General features: G+C 36.5%; 1 protein-coding gene across 23 annotated transcripts in view; it reads left to right on the plus strand.

The window, feature by feature from the left end:
- SORBS2 (sorbin and SH3 domain containing 2) overlaps positions 1-16,435 on the plus strand; it is a 144,517-nt gene that overhangs the window by 58,535 nt on the left and 69,547 nt on the right. For 18 of the 23 annotated variants that reach the window (XM_064710502.1, XM_064710500.1, XM_064710507.1 and 15 more), the window contains exons 3-5: positions 7,818-7,867; positions 14,765-14,857; positions 15,476-15,502. In XM_064710502.1, the coding sequence (XP_064566572.1) occupies positions 7,858-7,867; positions 14,765-14,857; positions 15,476-15,502 (130 nt within the window). In that variant the 5' untranslated portion in view covers positions 7,818-7,857. The remainder of the gene's footprint in view (positions 1-7,817; positions 7,868-14,764; positions 14,858-15,475; positions 15,503-16,435) is intronic. The other 5 variants (XM_064710506.1, XM_064710514.1, XM_064710517.1 and 2 more) reach the window with 2 other exon arrangements.

The following is a 16,435-nucleotide window of genomic DNA, read 5'->3' on the forward strand; positions in this document are numbered from 1 at the left end:
TCACAGCTCCTTAATCTAAACTAAAATCTTGTGATCTTTCTTTCCCCCATTTTATTGTTCTCTAGTTCTTGTCATTTGGGGTTCACGTTTTGGTAGATCTGCAGATGTACCCACAAACCTAAACTGGAAGATGTGGCTCAAGGAAGGAGCCTCATATGTTTCCTGTGCCAGGAGGTGGCTGAAGAAAGTGTGTCTGTAGCTCTGATTCTGGTCTGCAGGGCCAGAGTAGAGCTGACCCCAAGTCGAGCCCCTCTGTGGATGTCAGGCTTTGACACTTACCCTTTGGCTGGAGAAAGTTCCTTCTGCTTGCAAAGGCTGAAACACCCTTTGGAATTGAATCACACCGAGGCAGTTCAGAGTTCCAACTGTGTTAGTCATCAATCCATGCAGAGCTTGGAATGAATGTAATGGAAAAAGCTTGGGTTCAGCTCTTCACCTTTTTAGACAGCAGAAATATTTTGGTTGTTTTTGTTGTCTTCCTCCTGCCTAACAAGGCAAATTAAACTGGATGCTGTGTGGGAGAGAATTTTGTGGCTGGGTTTATAAGGTCTATGCATTTATCCATATACAACTCCTAAGTCTTCCTTCCTGTATGAATTCACCTTTATCTAACAATGCTGGAGTATACTGCCCTCTTGGCTCTGGTAAGGTTTGTATTCTCTGTGAGAATTCCTCATGGAACTTGTAAGCCTTCAATGTTCCCAGGACCTCTGCATCTCTGTCAAGCTTAGCCAAAATTGGTCACAAGTTTTAAGCTCTGAAAGTTTTCCTGTACAATCCCTTCAAATTAATATCTTAGAAAATAATAATGGATTTCTTTCACTTGGTATCTTCTTAGTTAGTCTTTTAAGTTATAGTTATTCTTTCTGGTTTTATATGTGTGTTACAAAAAGATTAAAGCAAAATGCTGATCCTTCAGCACACTTAAAAGAATACATAAAGGAGTCTTGTATTACCTCACCCATTGGTCCAACTCTCTTAGCTACATGTGACATTACCCAGTAGTGCAGGGAAGCATATTTTTATATTTGAGATTAAACCAACAGAGGAAAACAGAAATGGACTTTTCTTTTTTGAATTGACACTATTTTCACTGATTCTATAGGGAGAGGTAATGACTCATGGGGGGAAAAAGCCCTATTTTAATGAGTTCTAATTTAGGTAGAGATTTATGCATCTTTAGTCTGAAATTGATATATATTACATGCCTAATAAAAAAGAGCAAGAATGCATTGTTTTTCATGCTGTATAGAAACAGAAAATTAGACAATACTTGAAGTATTCAAGTGACCAGTAATTTACAAAGTTCTGGAAATGAAACTAAAACTATCTTATGTTCCTGATAACTTTGGTAGTTGCTGCAATCTAAAGAATCCAGATTTAACCCTTCAATGAGGAGTTTTTGACAGGAACATAGTTCTAATAGTATTTGTCTTGAGAAAGATGGAGAAATAGTTGAATATTCTGGGAATATTTGCATTTTCTGGGAAATTAAACTTTAAATTAAATTTTAAAGGCTGTCTAAAAGATTTGACAGGTGAATTCTGGGTTCCATTGCTTAAAAATTGTATTTCCTAAAAGACAAATATTTCATCATGATAAAATGAAAACTTTCAGAAGTACTGAGAACATGCAGAATGCGTTTAAGGCACTCTGTTTTAGAGTGGAGTTTTTTGTAATTACATCTGTGCACACCAATCCACTGCATATTTACTTCAGTGACATGCACCCATACAGTAATCTTAAATAATTCCCAGCCTATGGAATGAGTCCATTTGATCAAATACAGTTTCTGTAAAACACCAGCAAATGTGGAACACAAAAGCAGGGAACAAAAATAACCACCACTAAAGGCTAGAAATTTAAAATTTGGTAGTAGTAAAAACAGTAGTAGGTGACTGGATAAAAGGGTAAGAAATGTGAATTGGAGTCAGCAAGTTAATGGAATTTTTCTTTTAACCTTCATTCAGTTAGTGAAACCTTTCTCCTTTTTTATTTATATTGAAGTAGGAAAAATAATGAAAAAAAATCACAAACACCACAAGCATGACTGGAATTATTAATTAAATTTACTGTAGTTGTAGAGGAGGAGATGCAGAATGTAAGAGCAGCAGTTTGTTCTCCTCGTTCCTTTTGCAGCTGTAAAAATAACCAGTAAAATGTACAGAATGTTGTCAGCTTGAATAACTTTCTTGGTATCCTCATATAATTGCAGTGTCATTTTAGGAAAATGTTCTGCTACTGAAGTATCTGAGAAGTATTTTGACATGCCATCAAGTGCCTATTTAGAACCAAGTGCAGAAATTTTGTTTGTTTTTCACTACATACCAAGTCAAAATAAGTATCTAGTAAAAATCATGCTACAAACAGGCAAAATTTTAAGCTTCATGTGTTTTCCCTAGAGAAAGAGTCTTATGTTGATACCAATTTAAATGCAAGTGTTTGAACTTTTTCTACTGATGCTATGTGCACAAACAAAGATTGCTGTTAGAAACCTGCAGTTTAGAAACATGTAGTCTTTGCTTTTCCTATCAGACAATTAATAAGTTTTCTATGTTCCATGAAGAAACATGGGAAAAGATGATGCCAGTTTCTCTTAATCTTGCATTTATAGCATTCTCAGAGAAATTACATTAGGAAAAGTGTCTGGAAAGAAGTTCCTGTGTCATCAGATTTATTCCCCTGCACTTAGACTGTTACATTTTTCACTTACAACTGACAAGAGTCTTAAGTCTGACCACAGCACTCCTGACAAGTGCTTCAGATTTTAATGATTATCATGAATAGAAATTACCTTATGATTTTCAACTCACATTTAAGATACATGAAATGGTTAATAGTGCTTTTATTTCCTCCACTTACATCCAACCTTGATGTGCTTATAGAGAATGATCAGCCATAGACTCCTGTGGTGGATTTTCCTGTATCTGTTATCTTTGAACATGTGTACATCGGAATTAGAACCAACTGCCATTGTCCAACACAAAGTCTTCAGTACACTGAATAACAATGTTAGTATTGTATTCGCTGAGGAAATAGGCTCAAATATCTGATCTGCTGTAAGTTAGATATCAGCCTGAGATAGTTTGTTTGTAGTGCTGCAGATGGTCCAGGAAACAGAACTTTTGTGTGTAGAGATTTCCCTGGTCACGCACTTACTGCTGCTGACTTATCTATTGTGTTCCAGTAGAAATTTATGACCATGTACAAATTATTCACCATCCCAATTGTTTAATGATCTGACCAGTACATTTCCAGATAATATGCATATGTGTAATATGTACAATGGCACTCCACTTAGAATGAGGATCTCTTCTTTTAAGAAAAACTTTAAAGTTAAAATTACAGAAACTATGATGTCAATTGTCTGCCTATGTTTTTCTCTTTGATTATCTATGTGAAAACTCTTTAATTAGAACTAGACTTCTAGCTTCTGAGTATTCAGATCCTTGTAGGCTGAGGCAGTGTGGTCTAGGGCAAACAGTATTTATGCTTGTGTTTAACATAAAGCATAAAAATACTTCTGTGGGGCTTTCATAAAGCACATATTAAAGCATATGTTCAGCATATGCCTTGCTGTCTTGGATCTTAGTAAAGATCCCCTGCCATTTTTGGGACTTCTTGTTGCATGTTAATAAAACTGAAACATGGGGGAGCCATTTTCATTATAGGCATTATCTGCCTGTGCTCCATCAAACATTTTCTCATACAAAGAGTATATTTGCATATAAACTTTCTACCTGCTTATAGGCTCAGCAAGAGAGACTTCTTCTAGCAAGGAAGCCTCGGGACAGTTGTTCCTTTCTGCAAGTGTGGGCATCACAATCTAAACATTTGGGGGTTTATCAAGTTTTCATTGCATTCTTATTGCCATCATTTTCCTGCTAACAGTAAACATCTGAAAGAATTTCTTTTAAATAGGGAGAGAAATAAAATAGTCAGCTTCACTGTACCTTCAGAACTAATGCTTCATACTTTTTTTACCCTCCATCACTGAGTGTATAAGTTGGCATATGAGGTATATTGACTTGTTGCAAAGCAGGAATGCTCTGCTGAGTCTTAATGATGTGCATTAAAAGAATATACTGCCTCCTGCAAAATAGGATCCTGCCTGGTAATAAATGTATGTTTGTAAATCACCTGCAATGTTTAAACTGACTGAATAAATAATCCTTGTAGTAAACTCATCACTGATTCAATTCCTTAACTTTGCGGATATTTTCTCAAGTAGATTTCTGTCTCAAGCTCAAACTGTGATGCTGGCAAGCACCATTAATGAAAGTCTGACACTCCCTGTCATGCAAGTCAGGCAAGCTCCTGTCCTCTCCAAATATCTGGGAACTGTTCTCTTCCTAAGAAAATGAAAATCTGTAATTTTCCAGCCAGACACACTTATCTATCCTGCTGTTGATCCATCTGCACTCTGTGTTCTAAATCAGTCACTCCTTTCACCAAAGGTCCTTGGAGTAGAATTCAATACAAAGGATTGTAACTGTAAAGAGCATGTACTAGAATTAGATTTAGAATTAATATAAACACTCTATCAGAAAATTACATTTAAATCTGCTTTTCATAATATCTCTTGTGAAATGGCAAAGGGTAAATAACAGAATCACAAAATTGGTAAGATTGAAAGGGACCACATTGGGTCACTTGGTGCAACCTTCCTGCTCAGGCAAGGACTGTGTCTAAATGGTTCTTCTGCCTTAATGTCCGTAGGTGCTTGAAGATCTGAAAAAGAATGGAATTAAATCCCAACAGTCAAGTCATGTATCTTGATTCATGAATAAACTGAGGGTGGGGAAACCTTCCTTGACTTCTCACTAACCCTTTTTATAGCTCCATATGAATGTGAAGCAGAAGGGGTGACAGAATGTTTCCTTCAGCACCCCACACTTCATAACTTACCGGGAACAGAAGTAATTACAAGTAGACATCAGGGTCTCCTGGAGAAAATAGAGCAGATGTCAATGAGATTCCCACAAGTCTTTTCAGTAACCTCTTGCAATGCAAAAAAATTCTGAGCTCTTAATCACTGTAATATTATCAAGGGTATGTATTTAGTGAAACTAAATGTAGCAATGGTAACTACAGTTGTATGCACCCAACAGAACCATTTTTGTGCATTAGCACAGTCATTCATTTCCTGCTGCATCAGCTCTTCCAGATGAAGTTAGCTATAGAAGAACGTCATGAAGATTAATCCAGGAATTCCCTCTGCAAAAGTTAGGCCTGCTACTGTGCTTAAACTTAGTGTTCTTTTACCTCAGCATCAAAATGAGGTGTGAGCCCAATCCAGGTGACTGATTTTGAAATCTCACTCACTGCAGTGGTGCTTTGTGTGCACAGACCCTTGCAGGCCTTTGTTCCACCGCAGCATTGGCTGGCTGAGAGCTGAGTATCTCAGCTGATCATCGGGTGTGCATCTGGGCACTGAAGTGCCTGATGCTTCCAGTGACACATTCATTGCCTCTGTCAGGGGCAAACCCATTCCCAAAAACAATTTTCAGGGGGAAATTAAGAAGGAGCTGAATTACAAAACAAAACCAGCCCTTTGCTCCCTATTCCTCCCCCCACCACTTCCTACTTGAAGCAAGGATCTTAAAGACTGATTGAAACAATCTTGAATAAAATTATTTCAGGCATATGACATTTAATTTCATTGCATTCATTTGGCTTCTGCCCCAGTATCATTAAGTATTTGAATGGTGCTTTAGCTCCTTAGAAGCAGAGAATTCAAAATTATTTTAGTATTAAATACAAGGCCTGCTGTTTGCATGTGTGAGATTTGGATTGCCTTATTTACATTCATATATTTTGGGTTTGCAAGACTAAGTGGTTTTTCAGCAAAATTGGATTAATGTGGAAAAATTAGTGGTTTGTATGAGGCCCCTCAGTGAGTGTCAGCAATGTGGCCTAAACTGTTCAGATAGAAGTTGCCCAGAGTAAGAGCTGTAGTGCTGAAACTGAGTTTTGTCTGTTAAAACTTGAGTAAGAGTTAAGCATGCTTTGGGTAAATATATCGAAGCCACCTGCTAGAAATCATTTTAGCTCTGCAGTGTTCCTGGAGTCCTGTACTTGTTGGGTCTGAAAATAAATATCATGTTGCATTTTGTATCTTATATGTGGTACGGTCAGCAATTCAGTTCCAAGCTAAAAGAAGGCATGGAAATGGTGTCTCCTCTAGCAGTCTGAAAATGCAGTGGGAATTTGAGTCTGCAAGAACATTCTGTAGCAGTGAAAGAAATTCAACATTTCAGTCAGAGACCATATATAAAAAAAGAAAAATTGTCATAGTTTTTATAAGTGCTTTTAAAAATTCACAGCAGTAGTTTACTGATAACTGCAGCATAAAAATAATATAACAAAACTTCATTCAGTGCTCGTTGTTTATTTCCATAGCTCTCAAGAAATAAAAAAAATCAAAAAGTCAGGAAATCTCAAAAAAATACATATTTTTTTTGTCACAAAACTGGCTGAATAATAGCAGCAGAGATCAGATCCTTGCTGAAAAACAGTAATTTTTTTGAGCAGTGGAATGTCTGGCCTTGTTAGGAATACAAGGGAATATGGCAATATACATATTACCTCAGTTAATTTAGGGTTCCTGTTGAGTTGAACTGAAACTGGAATTGTTTTGATATTTTGTTTACTTGTATTAATTATTACCTTAATCTCCCATCATAAAAATGGCCCCTCATACATACATTCCAACTTACTCCAATATAGCCAGTTTATATTTTTAATTTATTTTTTGAAGCTATATTACATTACAAAATCTGATTTTACCTTTGTTTTGTCTTGAACTTGATGTGGTCATAATGCAGTGGGAGAATTTTTATTATTTTTTTTTAGCCCTCAGTATTTTGGCCTCTGGTGTGTCTGCCCATTTGCTAAGTAGATTCTGTTGGACACTGTATATGTAACAATACAGCTAAGACTGGCTGGTATGCAGATGCTCCTTTCTCCTGAGATAAAGCTGTGACATAAACTGGCAGTAGGTGGAAAACAGTGTCTGCTTCATCCCATGACATCAGTGGGTTAAAGTTGGCTGTTATATAGCATGTTAGGAGATTTCTGCAGTTGTAGTTTGACTGGTTGTGTTTTACTATTTGTTTTTTTGTACGTAATGTACAGAGTTGGGATATCTAAATAGATTCAACTTTCGTGTGCACTTTACATTATTTTGGTGCAAGTTATTATCTGTAAAAAGTGACCTGGTTTGCTGCTCCATTAGGAGTTTTCATAAGGATTCCTGTGAGTGCCAAGACACATGTCCTGATTCTGTGCATAGAAATACATCAAGTAACATTAAGAATGTCAGTGTTGTCTGGGGAGACATATTAAATCACTGGATGAAAACAACCACATCAGCTTATAAATTGTTGAAAAATACTTGGTAACTTTGGCTGCTTAGAAAATATTTGGAGAGATCTACTCTTCACATCTTTTAGTTTGCGCAAAGGAGTGAATAAACCTTATAAGCAGCTTTTGAAAATATTTCCACATTCCTGTATGGAAAATATTTTTAGTTTATAGTTTCAAGACCAAGAAATTAATCACTAGGTTTTTTTATCCTACAGCAAATATTTACAAGAAAGCTACTAAACACTTGAAGATAGGGTGACTTAGAATGGAAGTGACAGCTCATCTTTAACTTTGGAAGGACAAGCAATACCAATTTAATTAAAGCAGTGTTAAAATAGGACTGCCATTTGTATCACAGTGATTCTCCACCCCTCCAAAAAGCTCTGCTGCCATTTTGTACCACACATTCTTGTCCTGTGCAAATTAATAGATCGTTTTATTTTCCGCAGGAAATCTGAAGACTTTTATAGCAAATCCTCCAGTGTCAAAATGAACACAGGTATGCTGCATCTGTGAGATTTTTTTCTGTTGTTTTGTGAGCAGAAAAGACCCCAAATTTACTAGAATTTTCATAAATAAATTGTACTTTAGGTGGTGCTGAATTCAAAATAAGCAAGATATTTTGATAGTATGCCTGCTTATGTCCATTTGTATCCCATATATAAAATTTACATACATGTTTTTCTATGTATGGACATATATGGATACACAAAATAAAAGTGCATGCTTAGACTTGTGTGCTTAATTTAATAGTATCAGTTTTGTGCGTGTGTATGTTTTATGTGAAAATACATAGTATGAGGATACAAGAGTGATGGAAAAGTGGTATTAAAGCATCACATTTTCCTAAGAAAATGCACATGCTTTAAAAATCCCTTATTTCCATTCTGTCACTAAATTAAGGGGCATATAATATCCCTGTATTGTAAACTGTACTTGCATATCAGCTGAGGATAATCTTGAGGATGTGTTATACTTAGAGTGCTTTGTATTTTCTCTCAAGTTGCTGTAACAGATGTATTGACCCAATTAAGGACTCTATAGAAAGTTACCTTCATGGTCTGTGACAGCATCCTAATGTTTGCTCCTGAACTTCTGAAGCCAGTAAGATAGTGCTGCTCTTTGTGCTGGAAGAGGGAATATGCCTCTTGAAAGCAGACTGCTGAAATTGTGGCCTCACTCAGGTGTAAATTTTCAGTTGCAGTCAGCTCTTTCAGACTCCATAGGTGAGCTGTCTGGTTTGCAGATTAACTGTGGTGCAAGGACAGACCTATCCATCCTTTCCAAACCAGTGGCTTTATCATTAACCACAGTGCTTCACCATGTCATGATATGTGGGACCGGGGGACCAGAACTTCCATTGAAGTCTGAATTTCAGCAGCATGCTCTAAGTCAAAGGGATTGGCTTTTCCGTGGTATAGGTGCCATTATCTAGATCACTGTATTAATCCAGCTTTATGGCTTCCTGTTGTCTCAGGCAACTGAAACTCAGTAGGATCCATTTTTGGAGCATATCTTTTAATACAAAGTTAAAATATATCAGTTCACTTGAAACCACTACATTTGTTAATAGAATAAACAGGAGAAAATAAGTTTCTAGTTTGAGTGTGTACTTTTGTTCCCCAAAGTTTTGGTTGTTCTAAATTGTTTTTCAAATCCTAATCAAAGTGGTGTATTTTTCATTTATAAAAATACTATTTGAAATTTTTCGCGTTCCTTTCTCGTTTTGGTGGAGATGTCTTTCCTAAACGTGTCAGTCTGCATAATTCAGGTAGTACTAAAATACGACTTGTTTCACGGAACTGTAATTTCAGACGTAACTTTGCTAATCATCATACTATAATTACATTGTACATTGCCATCATATGAGGCAAAATCACATGACAGAGGTAATTTTATAGCTTCTACTTCAAAAAATATGAATAAAGAGGTAAATTGCCAGTTTGTGCTACTGTGGCCCCAAAGTATGATGTTATACTAAGAGTTTTGATGTAAGTTATGAATTTGATGTTGATCAACGTTGTACTAAGATTTTTATGTAAGTTGTGAATTCACAAGAGAGAAGAAATAAGATTTAAATAATCTGCAGCTGAATGACTTCTCTTGGGGATTGGGAGCCTTCTGATCACACAGGAGCCTTAAAAACAGACCTTAAAGACCTGAAAACACCTGAAATCCTCTCCAGTTACTTAAAATACCATGATTTTAGGTTGAACTTTAATCTGCTCTGCACTTGAACAGTGAAAACATTTTTTTCATCTTCTGTGTGCTTGATATTAATGTGCATGTTATCAGCTGCACTGAAAGGAAGGTATTGACAAAATGTGGCAATTCTTATCAGTTCTATTGAGGTAGATTGTTTTCTGACTGTAAAAAAATTAAAAACATATGAGTAGGGTGTAAAAGTGGATGTCTTACACCTATCCTTGCACCTATCTAAAGCATTACTTCATTAAGAAAGAGTGACACAGGTGGAAGCTGTTCTGGTCTAGCTATTTCCTTTTTTCCATTTTTTCTTTCCTTTTTTTTTACCTTTTTTCTTTCTAGAGTACCCTGTCTTTTGAACATGAGTGCTGCAGCTTTGGTTTGGGGTTGGTGGGTTTTTTTTCTTTCATTGCTTTATAACAGGAATTTGTGCATTGTGCAATTGTAGGTTATTGGATGCTATTGATTTGCCACTGGTTTGTTTTAAAAATATGTGTTTCCTCAATGACTCCTGCAGATAAATGAGCTTTCTCGTTTGATGCCATAACTGGTGGAGTGGCAAAGCTAATGTATATGCAGCTTTAAAAATAAAAAGTGAATCTACTGCTTAGGCTGGGTTCCTCTAATCCAGAGTTCCTTCCCTGTGGCTGCAGACTTGGCAGTCTGTCTCAGCAAACCCTCCGGAAGATATTTTTGTCTACAGAGAAAATGTTTTGAAGAGCTTTGGTTTGCAATACTCTACCATATATGGGAGAGATTTTTTAGCATTTGATGTTAATTCTGTTCCACATGTTAGGAAGGAATATTCAGCTGCATAAGGCAATGAAACATTTATGCAAAAGCAAAGAAGCAGAGGTAAGAAATAGAGAAGGTTTTTCAGAAGTATCAAGGGTACTTTGGCTTCTGCTTCCTTTTGGAGTTCAAATGTTGTCATAAATCTAAAATAGTCTCATAGAATGTGCGTGTGTTTTTAAACCTAGAGTAAGCAATCATCAACAGAATCATATTTTAAGCTATATTTAGGGGGTTTCTTCAATAAGTCTTCAGGTATTTTACAGATTGATGAACATCATTAACTTGGTTGCTTGATTAACTAACTCACAGAAAACATGAGCTGCCCCTGAAACTCACATCAGATTAAAACACAGGATAAATGTCCTTATTGCTCATTATGCATATGTGCATGCATAGCTCATGTCGAGGAGAGGTAATTGCATTGAGGAATAAGAAGTGGATAGAAGTTAGTAGTTAAAACAGATTCTTAGTGTCCATCTGTAAATATTTTGGCTGAATTTCACACAGATCATTCTTGATAAATGCATCTAATTTTAAAGCTATTAAACAAGTTAGCTGTTTGCATTAGATGAAGCACATAAAGAACAGCCAAGAGTGAAAAGTATGCAGTTCTGGAAGACTGCTAATATTATCTGTTTGTTAAAATTATTAATGGAATTCATTACATGGACTATTCTCTTACATTTTGTCTGGGAGACAAGAACATAATTTCTTGGGTCCATGTAGCGTTCCTGAGCAGATTGTTAAGCCACTTTTAAATTGCTGAAGTAAATTAAGTGGGCTTGAATTCCAGGCATTCTACAAAAAATTTAAATTTTAGCAGCGTGAAAGAACCAAATAATAAGTTTACCTGTCAGTGTAGATTATGTTGTAAAAAACTCATCAGCACATGCAAAAAGGAATTCAGATAAAGAGTGGAAGAAGTGGAAGCCCAAGTTATAGCCTGCTCTGCCTGGATATTCCCAGGCCCATCATGGGAGCCATCAAAGGCCTATCTGTCTCCATAAGCCTGGAAGAGCACAGGGACACAAGGGCAGGCAAGAACACAAATTGGGGTGACCCAAGGAACAAAGGGTCTCCCTTGTCCAGGGCTGTCCCAGGGCTGTCCCAGGAGAGCAGGCATGGAATGAGTGGCAGAGTCGATGTTTGAGCCCAGTTAGTTGCTGGAAGTATCCACTCTGTCCACATGTGCCATTCTCCCTGGTGGAACTTCAGCCAGAGAGGGGAAGGTGGTGAGGCCATTGTGCCTTGTTGATGTGAGTGCTTGGGGCTGTGTGTCCAGCCACGTATGGATGTGGTGTGTACATCTGTCTGCTAGGAAAGCATTTCCAGTCTCCCTCCTGGTTGGACCTGGGGACATAAAGAGGCAGCAGCTTGGTCTGTCCTGGTCTGTTGGACCCAGCACTATATTTTTACCTCAAAAGGTCAGAATGCAAGTAAGGCGTAAGAAGCCCTGCTCTAAAGACTTCTAAACTTGAATTCACTGTGCAGACAAAAGGAAAAATAATACCATTCACAATTTCAGTGAATAGAATAATATTCAGCAAACCTAATGTTTGGATTCCATTTTTCTTTTCTTTAATAAGCTTTAAGAGCTTATTAAAAATTTCTTGCCCCTGGCTGCTCTCTCTCACCCCTTCACACAAGGTCAGCATCCTTTTATCTTTGCCCTCTTTGTTTATGCCCCTGCTTTTACTAACTCTCTGAAACAGTCTTTTTAAGAAACCCACCCCTTGCTCTCAAATGGAATGATGGTGTTTTGAATTGTCTTCATCCGGCTTTGGGGCAGGAGCCAACCAGTAGACCATTTGTCAAATACAGATACAGCTCACTGAGGATGGTGCTGTTTCTAGTGGGAGCAGCTCTTGGGGCTGTGAATTTAGGGGGAAGGGTTAAATGTGGTAACAATTAAGAGGGGAAGAGAAAAAGAAGCTGCAATTACATTTTAGGCAGCTGTTTTGATTGTGAGTTATTGCCCGACTTCATATTCTAGCACTGCCTGCAGACCTTAGCTGGTTTGGGTCTCCTTTGCTTCAATGTTGAAGCAATTTCTAGTTAGACAGGACTCCTTCCTGAAGAATTTTTCAGGTCAAAGGAATTGTGAGTGTGTGTATGCATACTTGTGCCCACATTTTTTATATATGCAAATGTTTCGTATAGAATGTTTCATATAACCTCATTTGTTCCTTAAGTAACAGCTATGTGATATAATTGCTTATAGTTTACAAGTGAAATGAGCAGATCATTAATTCAGTCTTCCTTACTGTTTCTTAATACTCCACTTAATGGGAACCTGGCCTGAACAGAGATGAGAGGATGGAGCCCATCATGCATCAATATGTGCTTAGCCACACACATTCCTATTCTACTAGAAATTTTGCAAAACTCAATATCGTATAAATGTGAGGTTATGTCTTAACTGAATGCTAATTAGATCTCATTATTTTTTCTACAGATACTGATAAATAATGCAGGAACAGACTTGCGAATATATATAAATTATATATATAGGGGTAAATATTGTATGTAGTCGGTTAAAATCTGTTTTATTTCTCTTACATGAAGGTAAAACGCTTTGCTAGATTATGGGTCCATGAAGTATAAAACTCTGACTCAATTGAGTTACATGAAAAACTAAATGGAAGCAGAATTTCCTTAAGTTAAAATAATTAAATGTTTGTAGTCATTTTCTCGTGGTCTTCACTTTCTCTATCATGAAATTCAGGAAGGTAGCTCTTGAAAAATTACAAATAAATTGCCACTGAGTTTGAATAAGAGCTGTGACAGTATAAAAAATTTTTTTGCACATTAGCTTATATTAAGTGTACACTTTTAAAGTCTGCCAATATTCAGATTAGAAGAGAACCTCAGTATCAACACATCACCAAATCTCATTGGAATTACCTCTGTTGTATGTCAATGGTGGAGGAAAAGGAGTACAAGAAGAGAAAATGTAATTTCAATTACCATTTCCATTCTGTATTTGTGTAAGCAAACTAAAACACATGTACAGGTTTGATAGCCATTGCCTTTGTGTCACATGTACAATGCCAATAATTAATGGCAGGTAATGTATTGCTTTCAGCTACTGCTGGCTGAAATGATTTGGCCTTTTGCCTTGCACCTTGGGATTGACAATGATTTTTTGGTACCACTTTCCTCTAAGGCAATGGCTCTGATGTTTGCCAATGTTAACAACTTCTTAATGCATGTCCTACAGGGCCTGTGGCCAGGGGAGTATTGGAACGATTGAAGTAGCAGAGGCATATTGGAATGAGCAAAGAAATACCAGGAGCTTACTTCTCTTGCAGACCTGGGTTAGAGATGACTCTGTGGCTCAAATCACTGCTATTATGGCAGATACTTTCTGCAAATAGGTTGTAGGTCTTCATAAATACCTTAATTTTATAAAACTCCCTGTCATAGGTTACAGAAATAAAAGGCATCTATCATACTTGTAGTTCTTGACTTCCTTGAAGCACTAAATCAAATCTCAGTGGTGTCAAATACTAAAAATAATTCTTTTAGTGAAGAGCAGAAAAATACTTTAGGTAAATATAATTGCAAAGAATATTTATTAACTTTATTTTACAACTATGCTAGAGTTGCTAAAAAGCTAAGTTGTGTCTTCTAATAATAAGAGAGTATTTATAAAATGTAATGGCAGCTCCAGTGAGAGAGGAGTAGAATAAAGAAGGGAGTTGAGCAAGATCCAGAAGGAAGGTTTTTTTCTATACCTCATTTTTTAAAAATTTAGAAATTTTAGATTTCTAGTCATGTCCTCAGAATGTTATTCTATTCCAGATATATATTTATTTTATTTTTTTAACTTACATTAGATAAAAAAGGGGAAGAGGGACAGCCAGTTCATTTCATCAAAATGAAAAAAAAATTATGCTTTCATTGGTAATTTTGTTTCTTGAGCATAAAGGATCCAAAAGACTGAAGAAAAGTACTTTGTCAGCTGATCAAACATGAGCTTAGTTTATGAATGGTGTCTTTCTAATGCCTACAATGAAATTATTTTACAGTGCAGATTATTGATTAATATTATTCTGAAATGCTTAAGCCTTTATCTTGATTACTTATTTGCTTTTGCTAATTAGCTGTAATTAAGCAGTCTTTCAGGTAACAGAGTGTATATATTTCCCTAGTGGATTAAGTATTAAACACAGCTTTCTTCACTTATTCTCTGTGAGGTTTATTGTTATTTAAAGCCTGTGAAATTTTATGTATTCTGCTAATCTGCCAAACCTGCAAATTCACACATTTCTGCAGCAGTTCCCTAACTGCATGTTTATTTTCATGTGTGTTTGGCATATCTCTCAGTGTGATGTGTTGCATGTGCTTGCTCCCTTTGTCTGGGGCTGCTGTCTGTATTGTTTTGTGCTTCCAGATAGCGGTGGGTGTGCTCGCAAACGCGCTGCAATGTCTGTCACACTAACAGCTGTGAAGAGGGTTCAGAGTTCTCCAAACCTATTGGCCTCAGGTATCACCACCAACCACTGAGATACAACTGCTGAATGGCTTTTTTCTACTCTTGTGCACTCCTGCCACGTTACTTTGCCAGGAGGAGAAGGGTAGCACTATTTCCTATTACACTGACAGATGTATTACTTCTACAGTGTTCTCTAAAAGAACACTTTTTAGAGAGTGTTCTTAATTCCTCTCTGCCTATGTTTAGTAGTCATTCATGAAAAAAATCAAGAATACTTAGGAAAAATTTAATTATATTTGTAAATTAATAAATTAGTAAATTAATTTTGCTCTTGATATGTGTTTTGGGTCTCACGCCCCCTGTATTTTTTTCAAGATAACAAAGCATGAAAAAGAAGTTTTGCTTATTACAAACTTTTTATTGAATCTTCATTCAAAATCTCTTCTCAAGGAAGGGAATCTGAGTGTTGTTTTAAAATGATTGTCAGAAGCTAGATTAGTTCTAAAAAATAATTTATGAAGATTGTTTACCTAAAAATATTCATAACAAGTAAAACATACTAAATGTTCATTAGACAGGCAGAACTGCTTCTTATCAATATTTCTGTGTGGTTTTTTGCAAATTTGATTTATTTCTAACACAAATTAATATTGGATATTTATTTTTCAGGATCTGATTCTCAGTCTCCAGATTCAGGTAAATGAACCACTGTATTATTTATGTATCAGTGTAATGCCATGTAAGTGGATGAATTGCAATAATCTTCTATTTATTTGATTTCATTATTCCATACTTCCTCATTCTTCAAGGAAAGCACTTCTGAAATCAGGTGATTCTAATTGTTAGTGGTTAAGACCTCAGATTCAGGGTTCATTTGAAAGCAGTTATTTCATGTAACACAGAATATGTTGTCAGAAAAAATGAAATGTGTGGGAAAAAAGCAGGCTGCTAATTTGCCACCTTTAGCTTCATCACTGTGGCACCATTCAGTGGTACTTGCTATTTCCTTTTTAGTGCCTTACTCAGGATTGCAAGTTCTGCCCACCTTCACTTAGCAGCCTGCTCACATAATGTGTCACTTTTCCCAGCCTCTTACAGTATTTTGTCTTCAGCATCTCCCTCTATGTTTGGCCAATGCTTTGAGGGCATTCCAGGTCTGAGGACAGAGAAAAAAAACCCATGGTTGGCAGGAAAAATAGAGGTGTAATTTAGATTTTGCAATAAGATTGGAATACTATTGGAACAACTAGGGTACTGTGGTGAAATTTTTTGAAACTGCCATGACCAGCTAACCTTACATAGTTGAGATGTTTTTCAAAATCTAACACAGCCATGAAGTTCAAGAATGTAATCTGAAAGTGAAGAAACTTGAGCCTGATTTATACAGGGGCTGAAGCACCAGCACCTCAAAAGGACTCTCAAGGTTAAAAATCCATAGACTGTATGAAAATTGTGGGAAGATGTATGCCTGCCCAACACCAGAACTGTTGTCAGTGCTTAAATTCTCTGAACTTTTAAAGATTAGTATTTTGTAGAGTGGCAGATTTAGCTATGTTCTTATAACTTCCATGGAAAAACAGCATCACTGTCAGTTGTGCAGTTTGTTAAGTAGCTGGGTTGCTGTGTTGA

The sequence above is a fragment of the Zonotrichia leucophrys genome, chromosome 4 (assembly GCF_028769735.1).
Source record: "Zonotrichia leucophrys gambelii isolate GWCS_2022_RI chromosome 4, RI_Zleu_2.0, whole genome shotgun sequence".
NCBI classification, from domain to species: domain Eukaryota; kingdom Metazoa; phylum Chordata; class Aves; order Passeriformes; family Passerellidae; genus Zonotrichia; species Zonotrichia leucophrys.